General features: G+C 42.2%; 1 protein-coding gene across 4 annotated transcripts in view; it reads left to right on the plus strand.

Annotated features, from left to right (window-relative positions):
- The window catches only part of NF1 (neurofibromin 1), a 255,663-nt gene that overhangs the window by 83,375 nt on the left and 153,759 nt on the right, over nt 1–18,529 (plus strand). For all 4 annotated transcript variants that reach the window (XM_063457447.1, XM_063457448.1, XM_063457449.1 and 1 more), the window contains exons 4-8: nt 3,967–4,157; nt 7,327–7,433; nt 7,635–7,702; nt 12,270–12,345; nt 17,121–17,278. In XM_063457447.1, the coding sequence (XP_063313517.1) occupies nt 3,967–4,157; nt 7,327–7,433; nt 7,635–7,702; nt 12,270–12,345; nt 17,121–17,278 (600 nt within the window). The remainder of the gene's footprint in view (nt 1–3,966; nt 4,158–7,326; nt 7,434–7,634; nt 7,703–12,269; nt 12,346–17,120; nt 17,279–18,529) is intronic.

The following is an 18,529-nucleotide window of genomic DNA, read 5'->3' on the forward strand; positions in this document are numbered from 1 at the left end:
TAAAACCATATAACATGTACAGTAAACAATTGTGGAGCGCGGGTCCCCATCCCCACCCCAGCGACACCTCCCCACCACTGAGACACCCATAGCAGTCCAGAAGGTGCAGGAGTCCGGGTTATCGAACAGGCACAACCTGCTAAATCTTTGGTATTAAATCTTCTCGGCGGGCCGCCAAATTTTTTTTTGCTTGGTGGTAGACCCCCGGATCCCACCCTCACTCCACCCCCCACCCAAAGTTAGCTAGTGATCCTGGGCCGTGGCGGCTGAGCTAGTCTTAGAGTGGCATGTTCAGGCAGAGTCTATCCCAGGGGGGGGTACCCCCCATGGATGTGAGGCTGTGGCTAGGCCACCCCTTGCTAGTGTGGGTCAGGGGGCAGAGTACATACCAAGATGTGTCGCGGCTTCTATCGGACCAGTAGAGGGTTGTGTCCGTGCAAGGCGTCCAACTCCCACAGGTGCTTCCATGGGTTGGTGGCCAGGCCACCAGAGTCGTCTCGTGGTTTCGTCCTGTAGTGGCTGGGAGGTCACCGAAGTGGGGGCAGGACAGCGGTCGGGGCAGCAGGGAGGGTGATTAGTGGCCTGTAGAGTAGGGCTTCATTATTCTTCGTGGCTGTCCGGGCCGCCCCGGCGGAACCCGCTGCCTGTGAGGCCCGTGCCCGTCCTGTCGTTAGCGGACCGTGGATGCTGTGGTTGTCGCTCCAGGACCCAGTTGGGGACTGCCACCGCGGGTAGGCCAGTGGCTCGTATGAAGCGCGGTATGTCCGCGGGCCAGCGGATAATATGCCAGGTAGAGCCAACCTTTGCCTGCAGGCTGAAGGGGAAGCCCCATTTGTAAGGGATCCTCCGTTCTCTGAGGATGGCAGTTAGCGGGCGTAGCGCCCTCCTGGCCTCCAGCGTGAGCGCGGAGAGGTCTTGATAGAGCGATGCCTGTCCGTCTCTGAAAGCGATGTGCTGTTGATTTCGCGCCGCTCTCATGATGTCGTCTTTTAAGGCGTAGGAGAGCAGGCAGCAGATTACATCTCTCGGTGGTCCCTCAGAGGACATAGGTCTCAGCGCTCTGTGGGCTCGTTTGATGCCATACTCTACCGGGGCTCTGTCCCCCAGAATATGGGTGAACAGGTCAGTTAGGAGTGCGGGTAGCGTTTTGTCAGCGTTTTCGGGTAGGCCCCTTATGCGGATATTATTTCTCCGTCCGCGGTTGTCCAGATCTTCAAGCTGTCTCCTCAGGTCTAGGAGGACATTGCTCTGTCTGGAAGTGGCTGTGTCTGTGGCTTGTTGGTGCTGTACAGTCTGGGCTCTGTCTGCTTCCAGGGCCTCAACCCGGTGTTCAAGGGCTGTCAGGTCTCTCCTCACCTCCATAACTTCCTCCCTGATTGCAGTCCTGATTTCAGCCAGCATGTCGGCCTTGTCCGCCCTGAACAGCATATTGGCAGTGATCTGGGCCACATCTGCAGCGATTTGGGTTAGGGATTCCCCTCTGGGCGAGCCCTGCATCTGGCTGTCTGAGCTGCAGGCTCATGGGGATGCCGGCGCCATTTTGGCTGCGGCCGGCGCGGACCGCATGTCTCGCGGCGTGCAGATATAGCCGTCCATGGGGCCCGAGGTGCGAACCGGGGAAGCGGCTTGTGAGGGACCTGGCATGTGGGGTCTCCGGGATTTACCCATCTCGGCTCGGTAAGTGCTCGTTGATGGGTGCAAGTGTGAGCTGGGGCCGCGGAGCAGGCTCGAGATGCGACCTACTCCATTCCCGTTCAGGCCACGCCCCCCAACTTTGAAGTTTTATGCTATGTCCATGTTCCATTTCGGAGTAGTTTAGCTGGTTGGTTATTGAAACTTCCCCACAAACGCATATAATTTTTGTTCCAGGTGTAGTGATAGGCATTTTTAATGTATTTTTTTTTTTTACTCTTTTTAACTCTACTTTTTAAAACTTGTTTTTAAATTTTTTTACTTATTACATTTTAAAACTTTTTTACACTTTAAAAATGTGTATAAACTTTTTTCTGTTAACCCCTAACTAGCAGTAAGCAGCACTTACGGTAAATTCCCCAATTTCCCTTAACTTCCACCCACCCCAGCTAGCTAAATATATATTTTTTAAAATATTTCAATTAACCTGAGGTTTAAAAAAAAATAAAAAAAGTTAACCTTCAGAAGTTTAAAGGGACACTCTAGGCACCCAGACCACTTCTGCTCATTGGAGTGGCCTGGGTGCCAACTCCCACTACTCTTAACACTGCAAGTGTAATTATTGCAGTTTTTTTTATAAACTGCAATAATTACATTGCAGGGTTAACTCCACCTCTTGTGGCTGTCTATTAGAAACCTGGCTGTCTATTAGGAAACCTGTGCTAGAGCGTCGCTGGACGTCCTCACGCTGTGTGAGGACCTCCAGCGTCGCTCAAAACCCCGTAGGAAAGCATTGAAATGATTTTTCAATGCTTTCCTATGGGGAGACGTAATGCGCATGCCCACCAGCCGACGCAATGAAGAGGAGGAGCGTCGCGGAGGCGGAGTCAGCGACGAGGGACATCGCCGCTGTCTCAGGTAAGTCACTGAAGGGGTTTTCACCCCTTCAGTAACCGGGGATTGGGGGGTGGGAGGGAGAGGGACCCTCCAGTGCCAGGAAAACGGATCGTTTTCCTGGCACTGGAGTTTCCCTTTAACCCCTTAAGGACACATGACATGTGTGACATGTCATGATTCCCTTTTATTCCAGAAGTTTGGTCCTTAAGGGGTTAAAAAAATAAATAAAATCAGATCACAGTAAAATGTAGTCCCTACCAATTGATCACTGAGGTCAATGATCAATTGGCAGGAAAGGGGTTAATTTTTTATTTAAAATGGGTAATGGGGGGGGGGGGTGGAATTTTAAACTTTTTTTTTCACACATGGAGATCACCACTGCTGATCCATCTCCCTGCACTTCACACTGAATGCGAAAGCACAGGAAGACAGATCAGAAGTCGCTGCAGCACATATGCTCGCTCTGACAGGCTGTCAGAGCGATCACAGCTGCAGGGACAGTGCCATCGGGTACTCCTGGTCTGCCTCGAATACAGAGGCAGATCGTAGGAGTGTTAACCCCGTGATCTGGGGTTAATCCCGCGATCGCCGCGATCTGGAGTAAACTTTAGTAAATTATGGAAATTTTCCATCATGCATCCTTAACGGTAGGTCTGCCTTGAAGAAAAATTTCTGTCAAGCATCGTTAAGGGGTTAAACATTTGAAGTAAATATTATGCTAAGGTTTTTTTGAAACAAAAATAATTTGGTAGTGATAAGCTCTGGTAGGGGATAAGCTCTTTTAATTGGTAGAAAAGCTGTTACTTTAAAATGTCATATATTAAAGAACCACTATAGGCACCCAGACCACTTCAGCTCAATGAAGTGGTCTGGGTGCCTGGTCCCTCTAGTTTTAACCCTGCTGCTGAAAATATAGCAGTTTCAGAGAAACTATGTTTCACTGAGGGTTAATCCAGCCTCTAGTGGCTGTCTCACTGACAGCCGCCAGAGGCGATTCTCACTGTGAAAATAACAGTGAGAAGACGCTGGATGTCCATAGGAAAGCATTGAGTAATGCTTTCCAAAGGGTGGTTTGAATGCGCGCGGCTCTTGCCCCGCATGCGCATTCAGATCTGACTGCTCATTCGAATCTGACGTCGGCAGGTGGAGGAGTGGTCACCAGCGCCGAGGGAGCCTGGTGCTGGAGAAAGGTAAATAAAACCCCTTCAGCCCAGCGGGAGGGGGCCCTGAGGCTGGGGGGACCTAATGGGTCATTATAGTGCCACTATAGTGGCACTATAAAGTGTTTGACACATTTTGCAATTTTACCAAAACATGCTTTCATTCTATTCGAAGTAACAGATTTATTGATCCATGGTTAACATGTTGTGGTTTTTTTTTTTTTTTTTTAACCTTTTTTTTCCCCTTCTATATTTTATTTTTTTCTATACTTTGCAGCAACCAAAGGACTGCATGCGTCTGGATGAAACAATGCTGGTAAAACAGTTGCTCCCAGAGATATGCCATTTTATTCACACTCATCGAGAGGGCAACCAGCATGCAGCCGAGCTCCGAATTTCTGCATCGGGGGTTTTGTTCTCACTCAGCTGCAATAATTTCAATGCTGTATTCAGTCGTATTTCTACCAGGTAAGAGGCAAAGCAAAACTGTTAATACAGTGATTTGAAGTGGTCATGGTGGTAGGAATCTGGATGTGCATTGTTTCTGCTTGAAACACTGCACATCCAGAGTTATTAATTGTGTGCCAGTGGCCAATTGTACCCCCAGCACACATGGCATTGGCAGCCCGAGCTACCTAATGTCAATTCTGTGCCTGTTATGTTTCACTCACTTTGCTGGCCCGGAGCATCAAACTGGGCATGCTGTTCTGTGCTGGGTGCTTGATGAATAATGCTAATAGGGCATTATTTACAGTTTAAAAAAAAAACCACGATTGTAGAAGGACTTTAATTTGTAATCAGGTTAGGTAGTACTGAGTTTATGTGTATGTTTTGCAAGGTATTACAGAAGGGAAATGTGTATAAATGTCTTATTTTATTTCTACTATTTATAAATGTACAATGTAAGTAGAAATCAGCACTTTTATAACAGAGTGTGGGTGTGTGCAAGCTTTTGCTCTTGTAAAACTTTACAAGCTGTACTACGGCTCATGTAGATGTGAGTGTCATTGAGCTTAGCACACAGATTTCAATCACAAAAGGTTTTCAATGAAAGGCCTCTTGATTGGTCTGGTAGACTCAGTCTGTGCCAAAGTAAGAGGGCTGTAAACACTAGATCTGCTGCAATTGGAAGTTAATTTCTCATATACCCCTAAAGAAGACATGCAAAAGAAAATAAATGTGTGTTTATGTTGGTTTGTTTCTCTAACATACCTGAACAAAATTGCAAGATGTAGAAACTTGATGAAACAAAACAAGATTATGGCTTCTCAAGGAAGTTTGTTAAAGGATTTGTCTACTTAAATTAAAATATTTTACACATTTTATAGATGAAGCACTGGAAAAATGTAAATGAAATTGAAACTAAGAATCAAAAATATATGTTAAAATGTACATCAGACCAGGTGATATGTGAGAGGGGTTTGCCTGCAACTTCATACAGACACATATGTTCTTATCCCATCACAGGATGATTGGAACTGCTCAGTAAATTGATAGCAGTTTTACTGTGGATTATACACATCCCAGTTTACTGTTTAATGGACTGGCTTTGTTTTATAATTGGGAAAGTTGCAGGTGGATGCAATCAGTACACACATTGCATACAAAATTGATACTAGCGAGGACGCTATAGTTGACTGTACTTGTAGGTTTTTTTGTTTTTTTTTTATAAAAAGGGAAACTATAGTGTGCTCCTACCTCGCGGCTCCGAGATTGCAGTAGGTGAGTGGAGAGTCAGTTAAGTGGTGAGTTTCCCTTTAATTACACACCTCATTCTAACCATACCAATTTATTCCAGCAATAGGCACTATGATAGGCTGAAAGTAGATCCGCTTTATTACATGAATGGTGTAAGAAAGTTTTTAAACTCCTTTTTTTTTTTTCCTCTCACCTTCTTTTGTGTAATTATTATTATTATTGCCATATATATAGCGCCAGCAGATTCCGTAGCGCTTTACAATATTTTGAGAGGGGGGATTTAACTATAAATAGGACAATTACAAGAAAAGTTACAGGAGCGATAGGTTGAAGAGGACCCTGCTCAAACGAGCTTACCGTCTGTAGGAGGTGGGGTGTAAAACACAATAGAACTAGGGAGGTCTGATAAACATATTTTAAAATGCCTCTGATGCTAGCAAGGACTGTATATTTTTACATTTCCTGCCTTAAAACTAAATGTGCTCCAGTAAAACGGTAATACACCTTATTGCTTTTTCCTCCGTGTGAGTTTTGTTTATATATTTCACCTAATGAAACCACCCTGCAAGTCTCTGTAGTTAAACTGGCCAGTGCTTTCTTGGGTCTTGCAGACTGTAAGTGTTGTTGCGTTTTAGACCCCATTTTCTCTTTGAGCATGTTTAAGTCCTCTTGTAGCAGCTAGGAAATTCTAGCAGCATAGACAGCCATGTACACATGGGAGGAAAGACTGAGCTTTTTTTATTCTTAGTTTAAGTTACTTGAGTAAAAATGGATGTGTGTTTGCACATATTGAGTTAGTTATTTATATTGCTGGATTTGGCAAACTATCATATTGTGTGCATTCTTAGTCCGTGTAAGATTTATAGTGTACATAGCACATTTGAAAGATAATACAATTTAATTACAGACCTATACCTCCTAGGATTTCATGCAGGTAAATTTTAGTGCTTTGTTTTTTTTTTTTTTTTTTTTATTATTATTATATATTTTTAATTTCTTTTAACAATAGTGATTTCTTACATGGGGTGAATTTCTTATCTGATCTAACTACTATGTTGTCAGCGTGTGTTTACTGGCATGAGGTCAGTTGTGGGTGTATGGACATTTAAAGGGAAACAGCCTTGTAAAAATCAGTTGCATTTTGCATTGGTTTGATTTAATCTTTGTTCTAGGAGTTTTATAAATTAAGTGGAATATGTATTTTTTTTCTTGCCCTTTATTCAATTGTTTAGTTATTTTTGATGCATTTTTCATCTGCGAAAAATAATGGGAGAGCATGCAGACTGTGAAAGTATACCATACTCCTCTTTTTAGAGCAGTAATAATTTAATAAAAAAATGCTCTGTTGTTAAACTGTGAATTGACAACCAAATTGCAAATTTATGTCTAAAGGGAAACTATAGTGCCACCCTCCGTCGCTTCTGTCACTTACCTGATTCCTGGTTCAGGCCCCGCCTCTGTTCCTCCACTGCCGATGTCAGCCGGTGGGGAGGACCAAATGCAGTGTTAGGACTTCCCTAATAGGAAAGCATTGCATAATGCTTTCCTTTTGGGTTTTGGGATGTCTTCATGCATAGCGTGAAGATGTACAGTGACAGGCGACCGGAAGTCACTATAGTGGATGTCTAGACAGCAACTAGAGCTGGGGTTAACCCTCAAAGGTAATTATTGCAGTCTATTAAAAACGAAAATAATTACTTTTGCAGGGTTAAGGGACCTGGGACACTGCACCCAGACCACTTCAATGAGCTAAAGTGGTCTGTGTGCCTATTGTGTCCCTTTAAATCATTGTCTGAAAATTTTTCTTTATCTCTATTTCTTGTACTCCCCTATTTTGCTTGAGTTTTGCAATCTGGTTTATCCCAATTAAATGTAACTTAACCTTCTTACTCGTGCTTTATAGAGGACTTATTGATGGTGTCTGATTTTGTGTTTTCAGGTTACAAGAACTGACAGTTTGCTCAGAGGATAATGCTGACGTTCACGATATAGAATTGATACAGTATATCAATGTGGACTGCTCAAAACTGAAACGGCTTCTGCAAGGTTAGTACATTAGGGAAACAGGGTTGTCTAAAGAGAATGCCTAGATGGCATGCATGATTGTACCGTACCTCGTGTACTCGTTTCTCTGTTTTCTTTAACTTGTTATTAATCGATTATCGTTTGTGCTCTTTGCATTTATATAAATATAGATATACATACTGCTTATATTTACCAGTAACTGTATTTTGTTTCATGTTGCAGAGACTGTTTTGAAATTTAAATCTTTGAAGAAGGTAGCACAGCTGGCAGTTATAAACAGCTTGGAGAAGGTATGAATTCCTGCTCTCTGTATGTTTTTATTGTAACAGGCTTTCTTATCCAGATCTAATCTTAAAAGAAACACTCCAAGCACTGTGAGATGTAGGGGTTATGGTGCTAGAAGTGCCCTAGTACCTTCTCATGATAAGTAGCCATTAGTTTGACAACTTTCTTGAGGCCCAACGACCGCTGGTCACCTCCTCCAGGAGAGCTGGAAGCTTTCTGCACTAAACTAGCTTCTTAGTGCTGGAGTTGGCTCACTAGCTGGTCGTGCACTTTAGCTTTAGCTTAGGGGAGCTAACAGAGGTTCTGTGCAGGACGGGCATCCTATGGACACCTGGTAAATTGTCAAACTGCTTATAAGTTACTTTCTCTGTGGGTTCCACTCTACTCCAAGCACTGTAACGACTTCTGCACTCTGAGCTCATCACTTTTACAAAGGCTCATAAGAGCATTTATTTGTCACAGTGACAAAAAGTATGCCAACTAACATGTTTGTGTGTAAACTAAATGTACATTTATGTACGTCTACCATGTCTCTTTCAAAAAAGGGTTGGGGTTGTGGCGGATCACCAGAGTATCACCACCAGAGGTTCACTTTCCCTAAGTGTTTATAGCTTTCTAGAGTAGCTTCAGTGATTAAAGCTGTAGTAGGCTATGTAGCTTTTACCCCCCCCATACTTTATATGAGCCTTAATTCTGCTATAACCTAATTACCTTCCCTTCAGTTTTACATTTAAACAATAACATAGTAAATAACGTAATAAAATAAGTTCAGCAGACAATAGGGACCAGTCCCACAGTCACAGTGATTATGCTCTTTTGGGGTTGAGGTAAAGGGCTACCACGCTGGTACAATTCCAGGCTGACCGGGTGGTATTATATTCTGCTTTGGCAAAACACGGCTTGACCCTTCTCGGTCAACTTGGGGATGTCTGTGAAAATTGCACAAGCTTGGTCTGCCAGGACAACCAATCGGCGTTTCTGTTTTGCTTACTGGGTCGGTAATGCAGGGTGAAGTCATATGGTTGTAGCGCTAGACTCCATCTTAGCAACAGTGCGCTGTCCCCATCGACTCGATTAAGCCATGCCAACGGGTTCTGGTCCGTTATTAAGGTAAATGCTCGTCCATACAGGTAGGGCGTCAGCTTTTTCTAGGCCCAGACCTATGCTAAGCACTCCTCTTGCACCGCAGCATTGCTCACTTCCCGGGGCATTAATTTCCTGCTCAGGTAGGTGATGGGATGTTCTCAATCTTCCTCGCTGACTTGGCTTAGAACTGTTCTAGTCCAAACATTGAAGCTTCTGTATGAACAATGAAACGTTTGTTAGGATCTGGGTCAGCCAAGACTGGAGCACTGATCAGAGCTTGTTTCAGGGACTGGAAGGCTGTTTTACAGATTACAGGAATTGCCTAGGTAGATTATTTTTAGTAAAGCCCGTCAGGGGTTTAGCGATGGGATAAAGCGTCGGTAATAGCTGGCTGTCCCCAAGAAGGCCATTACTTGTGTCTTGGTAAGGGGTGTGAGCCAGTAAGCCGCAACTTCGATCTTAGCTGGCTCCGGCAGTTGCTTTCCACACCCTACTAGGTGACCCAGATATTGCACATCTACCATTCCAATGCGACACTTGTCTGGCTTCAAGGTTTATCCTGCCGCCCTAATCCTGGCTAGGACTGTCCCTACATGCTCCAAGTTTGCCTCCTAGATATCACTATAGACCGCTATGCCATCCAGGTATGCATATGCATAGTCCTGGAGGCCATCGAGTAGTCTACCCACCATGTGCTAAAAAGTAGCCGGGGCGTTCTTCATACCTAACGGCGTTACCCAAAACTGCTACATGCCGAATGGGGCGATGAAGGCCGCCTTGGGGATGGCCTCCTGTGCTAGAGGGATTTGCCAATCCCCATTACAGAGGTCAATGGTGGGCAGGTAACGTCCCCTAGCTATGCGGATTAGCAGCTCCTCTACCATCAAGTTGGCGCCAGTTACCGTCGTTCAGTCACCTGTCATCCCTCCAACCCCCCCCCCCCCCCCCCCCCCCCCATGTTCCAAGATAAGCTCTAAGGGGCCTCTCACCCGCCTCCCGTGTAACAACAGAAATTGAGAAAATCCTGTGGATTCCTGCGGCACCTCCTGATAGGTGAGCAGGAGGTGAGGCAGTAATCTTTCCCAGCCTCTGCAAGCGGTAGTAAATGTTCTAAGCATCTAATTCAAGGTTCTGAGGATGATGGGGGGGAACTCTGGAGGGGATTTATCCACTGGGCACCCTGATCCTAAAGGATCTCCTGGGGAAATCCAACTTGAGAGAATGTCTGCATCAGGGCATCCACCACCGTCTCTGCCTGTTTGTTGGTCAGTGCCACCACCTCAAAATATCTGGTAGCGTAGTCCACCACAGTAAGAATGTATTTCTTACCAGAGTGACTAGGCTTTGGTAGGGGGCCCACTATATCCACAGCCACTATAGTGAAGGGTTCATTAATTGGCATGGACTTTAACCACTCTTACAGACATCACAAGTGTAACAGTCTGGCGGATGCCTAGAAGTCCGGCCAGAGGGATATCGTGCCCCACTTTCAGAAGTTCCAGCTTGTATTTGCTTGGGACTATCAGCTGGAGCCTACATACAGGGGCTGTTCCTCCTATCCCAATCTGTCAACCTATACAGCCTCCCCAGGTCCCACAAGAACGGTTTCCCTTTCAGCCCAACCTGGTCTGTCGTGGCTAGGTCTCTATACTTTTGAAGGGTCAGGTCCTCGGCTACTTCTCTCTCAAAATCAGTGGAGTTGTGCCGTCGGCATGGATAGTCAGCTTCATGTAAGGGTCCCAGTGGTTTTTTGTACTCCAGCTCAGTAGTGTCCCAGTTCCAGGGTACCTCTGTTTCTGTGGAGTGGGCTGCGCCCGATGGGTTGGTGGTCACAGGGCGTGGGATAACGTATTTATTTATTACCCTGCACGCTTTCTTTTTGGCATAATAGTTTGTAGAGTTAAAGGGAGACTATAGTCACCTGAACAACTTTAGCTTAATGAAGCAGTTTTGGTGTATAGAGCATGCCCCTGCAGCCTCACTGCTCAATCCTGTGCCATTTAGGAGTTAAATTCCTTTGTTTATGAACCCTAGTCACACCTCCCTGCATGTGACTTTCACAGCCTTCCATAAACACTTCCTGTAAAGAGAGCCCTATTTAGGCTTTCTTTATTGCAAGTTCTGTTTAATTAAGATTTTCGTATCCCCTGCTATGTTAATAGCTTGCTAGACCCTGCAAGATCCTCCTGTATGTGATTAAAGTTCAATTTAGAGTTTGAGATACAATTATTTAAGGTAAATTACATCTGTTTGAAAGTGAAACCAGTTTTATTTTCATGCAGGCTCTGTCAATCATAGCCAGGGGAGGTGTGGCTAGGGCTGCATAAACAGAAACAAAGTGATTTAACTCCTAAATGACAGTGAATTGAGCAGTGCAATTGCAGGGGAATGATCTATACACTAAAACTGCTTTATTTAGCAAAAGTAATTTAGGTGACTATATTGTTCCTTTCATTGTATTTCCAATGGGATGCAGGTCAAGTAACCATAGCAATTTATACAGCTATTTAATTTTCAATAAGCCACCTTTCCACTAAAGTCATTAGCCACCTGGAAAATTTTACTCCAAACTTACCTTTACATGTTTTCTTATTCTTCACAATGTGGTGGTGTTCATTCTCATTCATCCTCATTTACCAACAAATTCCGCAGAGCTGTACAATAGCTGAACTAACAGACAGGCATCTGCAACAAGACAAGTCGGACACACATGAATAGAAAAGGGTATTGAGCGCCCTTCTCAAATCAACGTACATTCTGAAAGCAACACATTCAATACTTTTTTTCTCACAGGTGTGAGAGAGGGCAAACGCAAATGGTACAAAATAGACATTTAAAAACAGGCATACATTGTATAAGCAGAGATTATAACACATGTCCTGAAAAATTAACCCATGAGCCAAGGGTTTTATGGTTAGATAAAGAGGAACTTTTCGAGGGCTTCCTACTAGTAGCTGGCCATATATTAAGACACTTGAAGTAATGTCAAATATAAAAAACTAACTTGGTGGGGACTACTATACGAACTGTGTAGCATGTATAGTCTAGCAGAAAAAAAATTGAAGATCCTAAATAACACAAGCGATTAGGAAAGCATTACAAATATCTGAAGTATCATACTTTTAGACACTGGACCCATTGTCTTGCTGAGAATGGCGCAGGAAAGCGGAATGATTTAGAACAACGGGTATTGGTAACAGTTACGTCTCTAGGCCACCTTAAACCATGCCTCTGTCTGAAAACTATTGGTGGGTGTGGGGGAGAAATCCGGCCGATGGTCAGGGCTCACTTGGGCGGAAAACGGTTACTAATGGACCATATTACTAAACTTCTAAACTAATTGTTGAAATGTTCAAAAATAAAATCAAAATGAATCAAACATCGAACCGCAAGGGACTCGGGTCCTTGGTAAGGTGGAGTGTAACGCCAAGTGTAATCAGTGCTTTTCTTTTAAGAACACAGTTCATGTTTTCACATTTTTTTCAGGCATTTTGGAATTGGGTTGAAAACTATCCAGATGAATTTACGAAGCTGTACCAGAGACCGCAGACTGATATGGCAGGTGAGTGTTATTTCATACAAAATTAAGCCCTGTGCTTAAACTTCCACTACCCTATGGCAGCAATGACTAAAGGACACAGCCATAATACATACAATAAATAACAAAGAAAAAAGTTACTTGCGCACTATTCAAAAATCCCTATGCATATTGAAATAGCTGGAGATTTTTTTTTTTGTGTCACCCCAATAGCCATTTAACCCCTTAAGGACACATGACACGTGTGACATGTCATGACTCCCTTTTATTCCAGAAGTTTTGTCCTTAAGGGGTTAAGTGTAAGCTCATCTGCCATGCAAAGACAGAACCACTTAGGTGAGTCCTACACAAACAATTCAGCTTGCTGTCTTCAGCTAAAAGGTAACTTGGTTGTGTAATACAAAAGCACATGCAAGCATACAAAAATAAGCCCTGTGCTCAAGCCTCAAACGCCCCAAAATTTTACTAAAAATGTCTATTTTTAGGATATTCAGATTGGAAAGTCCATAGTATATTTAAATAAAATGACATCTTAAGTAGTTAAACGATGATAGCAGGTTAGTTTAACTATATTTAAGGGGAAAAAAAAAAAAAATATATATATATATATATATATATATATATATATATATATGGCAGCAATGACTATAGTTTTAGCTGCAGACAGCAAGGTGAATTGTTAATGTAGGTTTTGCCTTGACGTGGCAGCTGAGCTTACACTTAAATCGTTGTTGGAGTAATAACAACAAAAATAAAAACCCTCCAGGTATTTAAATATGCAGAGCAATTCTAGCAAATTTGTAACTAGGAGTAATACACTCAGGACAAACAGTAGCTCGGGCCAACTCCCCGCTGGTGGTGGATATAGCTTGGAAACACCCATAACATGGGAAACTACAGTATTAAGGCTTAAGTATATAGTGCCAAGTGAGACAAAACTCAATATTAAGTTGTGCTCGCCTTGTAGAAATGAAAGCAGAAAGAAAATGTAAAAGTGTACTTCTTTCCTTGTGTGCAAAAGTGTTTACTACAATGGGAAAACAAATTTATATGTCTTTTAATGGCAGCCTATCTCCTATTATTTAGTTATCCCTGATTCGGCCTGCATTCTTTTACATTTTGGTTTTCTTTTTCTCTTTCATATGAGAGATGTATTTGTGTTTTAACTTACTTTCTGACTTTGTGCATTGGGGAAAGCTCATTTGTTAAGTTACACTGACATCTGCTGGCACAAAGTTCTTTATTATTCCTGGGAAGGTTGCTGCATTTAACAGGTATTCCCATTCACAGTTTAACATCATGAGATTTGAGCAAAATACTCTTGTCTCTTGTTGTTTCTTCATAAATTAAAATTTTTCTTGTGGCACACATTTATCCAGTCGAGGACTATAGTGTTTTCTGATATATTAGATAAATAATATTGGACCATAGTCTATTGATGACATATGGCTTCTACATTTTGGCCTGTTTTTTTTTGTTAAATAAATGATGACACTGTGTAATATGTCACATGTTGTTCTTCTGAGGTTTTATGGTGGGGGGAGTAGGGAGCGATAGAAGATGGCAATTCTTAAAGGAGTGGGCTTATATATGCCGACAGTGTTAACTTCAAAGTTGAGTGTGGGAGAATTGTAGTCCACCGAAACATAGAGAAGCCAGAGTAGCGGTATCAGAGGGGGAAAGCCAGGTCTCAGTGAGTGCTAGTAGTGTGAGGGAATTAGAGATGAAGAGGTTGTGTATGGCTGTTGATTTAATATTGCTACAGATGGAACAGGCATTCCAGAGTGCACACTGAATGTTGGTGGAGGAGGATAAACTGCAGGGTATGTGGATGAGGTTTGTGTGGTTTCTAGTTGTTTTAGTGTGAGCAGACATGATGAAGGGCCCTGGGTTGGGAGAGACGTTACCAGCTGCTAGAAGTAGGAGGAGAGATAGTGACAGGAGGTGTGAATGGGTTTTATAAAGTCTAGGGTGAGATTGGGTGGGAGCAGGAGAGAAAGAATAGAGAAATGAGTGTAGCAGAGATCGATTAATGTGGATGTGTTTGTGGTGTTGAGGGAAGTGGGTGTAAGGCGATATTTCGATGCTGAGGGAAAAGGAGAAGATAGAGCATTGCTCAGATGAGTAAGTACTTTGAGAAAAGCAGAAGTAAGGAGAATGAGGACTGAGTGTAGGAGTGTCCTGATTGCAGGTAGTTTTTGCAGCTGTCATTTCTAATTATCTAAAATTGTATGTGAGATTCTATCTTTAAACTGGCAGTAGAACAGCTGAAGGAGCTTTGTTGCTTGCAAGTCTGGGGCTGAATAGACAGACATACATACATATAGTATACAATAAAAATCAAAATAAAAATTTCCTTAAAAAAATGGTGCTACAATCACCTATGTGGGCCACACCACCACAAATACAATAAGTGATAAAATAAAATACAAATGGTGAGAACACTCTAAAATAATATTACCCAAACTTGGTCAGTCAATCTAAAATAGTAAAATAAAAGAGAAAGACATAGGGTAATACAGTTGAGATAAAACCATTTAATCACAGGTGTTGGTCCCACTCACATATATAGAGCCACTTTGAAAGCTGGCTCAAACTTCAAGCTTTGAAATCAGTGGAAAACAGGACATCTCATAGGAACTTCCAAAAATTCTGTGTCTGGTACCTCCAAATTCATTCAGTTTGAGCCAGCTTTCAAAGTGGCTCTATATATGTGAGTGAGACCAACACCTGTGATGATATGGTTTTATCTCAACTGTATTACCCTATGTCTTTCTCTTTTATTTTACTATTTTAGATTGACTGACCAAGTTTGGGTAATATTATTTTAGAGTGCTCTCACCATTTGTATTTTATTTTAATACATACATATAGACACACACACGCTAAATGTTTTAGTCTCCCCCATGTTTCCTACCTTTTGGGTGAAGTAGGGTGACTTCCCTGGGGTCCAGTGGTTGGCTGATGACAGTCAGAGTTCCCACTATGACTGTATGGCTGTTGGTCGAAGGGGTCTGCAGGGCGGCCGGTCTGGGCGACCCAGTTAGTTCCACTACTCTATGCTCTGATATGCAAAACCATAGAATTCAAAGAGGGTGTACTTTCATTTTCCTATAACTGTACCTGAAAATATATAAATACAAAAAAAAATGATATTGGTGCATTAAGTTGTGTTCATACATGAAACAGCAGGTGACTAGATGAAAAGACATGGCTCATTAAGAAGAAAGTAGAAAATAAAACTGTAATTCCTGCTAAGTGTAAAAATGATATAGACTGATTGACAAAGCTCAGTAATCCTGGGCGGAGGGGGGTGGTGTAAGGAGATCTTAACAGTCTCATAGGCAATGGCAGCTATTTAGTGCATTGTAAAAGAAATTAAGTGCATAAGGTAAGGGAACAAAAGCAATGTTTAATATGAAATAGTAAGAGAGATCAAAATGAAATAAATTTGTGTTAGACGACTAAGAAAAGGGACTGTAGTTCAAACGTCCAATGTTCAAGTGGTCCCAGAAGTTTCACCAGACTCAGAACCTGAAAAAGGGAAGCAGAGTTTACCTGATTGGTATGTTTTTAGTGCCTACTGTCCTTTTGTAGTCAAAGGGGAACAGGATGATCCCCACTTATAAGCTTTGTTGGCTGCTTGTGGTCTTGTTACATTTTAGAAATATTGTCTCCAGTCCAAAGTGGACCTGCAAAATGTCTTCCCCAAACTGGATACGAAGGAGAGATTTATTTTTCAGCACTGCCAATACCTCCATCTTATCCCTGAAACAAAGCAAGACATCCCTCGGGGGCTTCCACAGGTGCTCTAGCTGATTTTGGAAGTTAGTGACATCCATCAAATCGTATGATTTTTGCTTGATGTTGTGGTAAAGTAGTTGAAAAAATGACATTGAAGGAAATGCAGCATTTGTCATCTACTGATTGAGCAGAGGTTGTCAAGACTCTGAGCATTGTCCAATGCATCTAGTCTCATCAGCAGAGTCTGACTAGAGGCCTAAACTGGGTCACTTAGAGAAACATTGTCCCCTGTCCTTTTCACTCTGGCAGTGAGGGTGTGAATCTCTTCTTGTATCCCTCACTTGGGAGGGCTTTAAGCTTCTTGATTTTCTTCCTCATGGTGCCTGGATGATTAAGGAAGAAATGGAGCAAGAAGAAAATGTCTGATGAAGTAGGCTATGAAGAAAGAGCTCAGAAGCTATGTGACCTCTCCCCCTAAGGGCAAAACCACCCCATCTGTCTTATTTTGTTACCCAATGTAGCCCTGTTTTTTCCCAAATCAGAATTACAATCTTTTATTGTATTAGTCACTACTATATGAAAATGAAGTGACACTAAAAATGCAGAACTTGCAGAAAAAAAATTATACTGATGTATGCACCTCAACTGCAAAATACATATGGACCCAACCGCCTTTATCTAATTACTGCAATCAATATAAAGAAAGAAATTGAAAATACCTCAAAACATTATTTTTAGATATTAATTTGGACGCATTTGTCCTCAAAAAGTGTGAATGGCTAGGCATGTCTGGGGCAGACATTGGGGGGGGGGGGGGGGGGAGAGAAGGCATTTAAATATAATTTTCATTGTTACTTTAACATTTTGACTAATACCTGTAGAGATTAATGTTGTTGACCATAAAATTATTGCATCAAATATTTATTTTAAGACTGTGTGCATATTATTGTTTTATTATACAAATGGATAATCAATATACGGTAAGTTTGAAAACAAGTTCTTTGAAATCTTCTCAATCACTTAGATAACTATACATGTGTGCTAATTCTCATTAGATTGCGCAGAAAAGTTATTTGACCTGGTGGACAGCTTTGCTGAAAGCAACAAACGGAAAGTAGCGGTATGGCCTTTACAGATCATTTTGCTGGTTCTATGTCCGGAAATTATCCAGGATATTGCCAAGGAAAGTGTAGAAGAAAGCAAAATGAACAAGGTATGTGAACCTGAGTCTTCTGATCAATTACTTCTATTGCTATCATAAGTGACAAGCTGATCGTTTTATAATTAACAAATTAAAATATGGCATATAGGAGTTTAAAGTGGGTGAAATATATTCATGTGTGTTCATTTGTGATGTATCTTCCAGAGAGAGAGAATTTTCCAGAAATGTATTGGCAGTCATTAGTGTTTTAGAATAGTCCACATAAAAGTATGTAATATTCTATATTGAGAAATAGTCCCGTTTAATAACCTACTGATAACTTCCCTGCCGCAATTCAATTATATTAAGGCGGCACTGTCATAACCGCATCCTTTTTAACCGCATCCTCTCCTGATTCCACAAAATTGAATCGTCCACTTAGTCATCCCCAAATGCCCCTAGGTCCCCTATTTCATTCTTTTTTTTTTTTTTACCCCCTTAAATTCCATGCCTGGATCATAGTCTAAAGCGCTGCCATCTTAGTGTGGGCAGATGAAGGCCCTATGGGACACGTCATCTACCCACACCAGAAAGCACTGTGAAACTCCCACGCATGCTGAGTTTAACACTTGGGCATTTGCTGTTGTCTGATAGTCATTTGTTTTTTTATTTTTTTTATTTTATGAATTCGATGGGCTTTATGTAATTTTTAAAGCCTCCTATTTTATTGGTGAGTGGGTGACAAGGGGCTTGGGGACACCGTGTCACTTTGGGGGTGGGGGTTGGCGTTATTTTAACAACTAGCCCCCACCCATCACCAATAATTTTTTTTTTTTTTTTATTTACAACTGTAGCTCACTGTCTAGAAGATATGCCCATATTCACAGCATTGCATTTAGGGGCAGGAGGGAGACTCAAGCCTCCTTTGTTTACTAATTCGAAGTAGTTTTTACTTAATATTAGTAATGTTGGCCAAAAGGCCAATTTTGGTCCCTCAGCATTTTAGTAGATAGCTCCCCAATACTGGGGGAATTAGGGGGCTATCTACTAAGCGGCTGCAAGATGCAGCTGCAACAAGAATTAGGTCAGAATTTCATTCTCCAAATGAACAGAACAAAATTATCGAATTTGATTAGAACACGAATGGATAAATTGTTGGCATTTGGTTCAATCAAAATTAGTTGAAATCGCCAGAGCCCTGTCTGAAAGGATGTTTGGAAATAGTGAAAGGAGGCATCGCAAAATCACAATCAGCAGGGTGAGTATTGTGGGAAAATGTCTTTGACCAAAGGAGGAGCTAACGTCTGCCCATTTCCTGTGGTG

Source organism: Pelobates fuscus, chromosome 1, assembly GCF_036172605.1.
Source record: "Pelobates fuscus isolate aPelFus1 chromosome 1, aPelFus1.pri, whole genome shotgun sequence".
Classification (NCBI taxonomy): domain Eukaryota; kingdom Metazoa; phylum Chordata; class Amphibia; order Anura; family Pelobatidae; genus Pelobates; species Pelobates fuscus.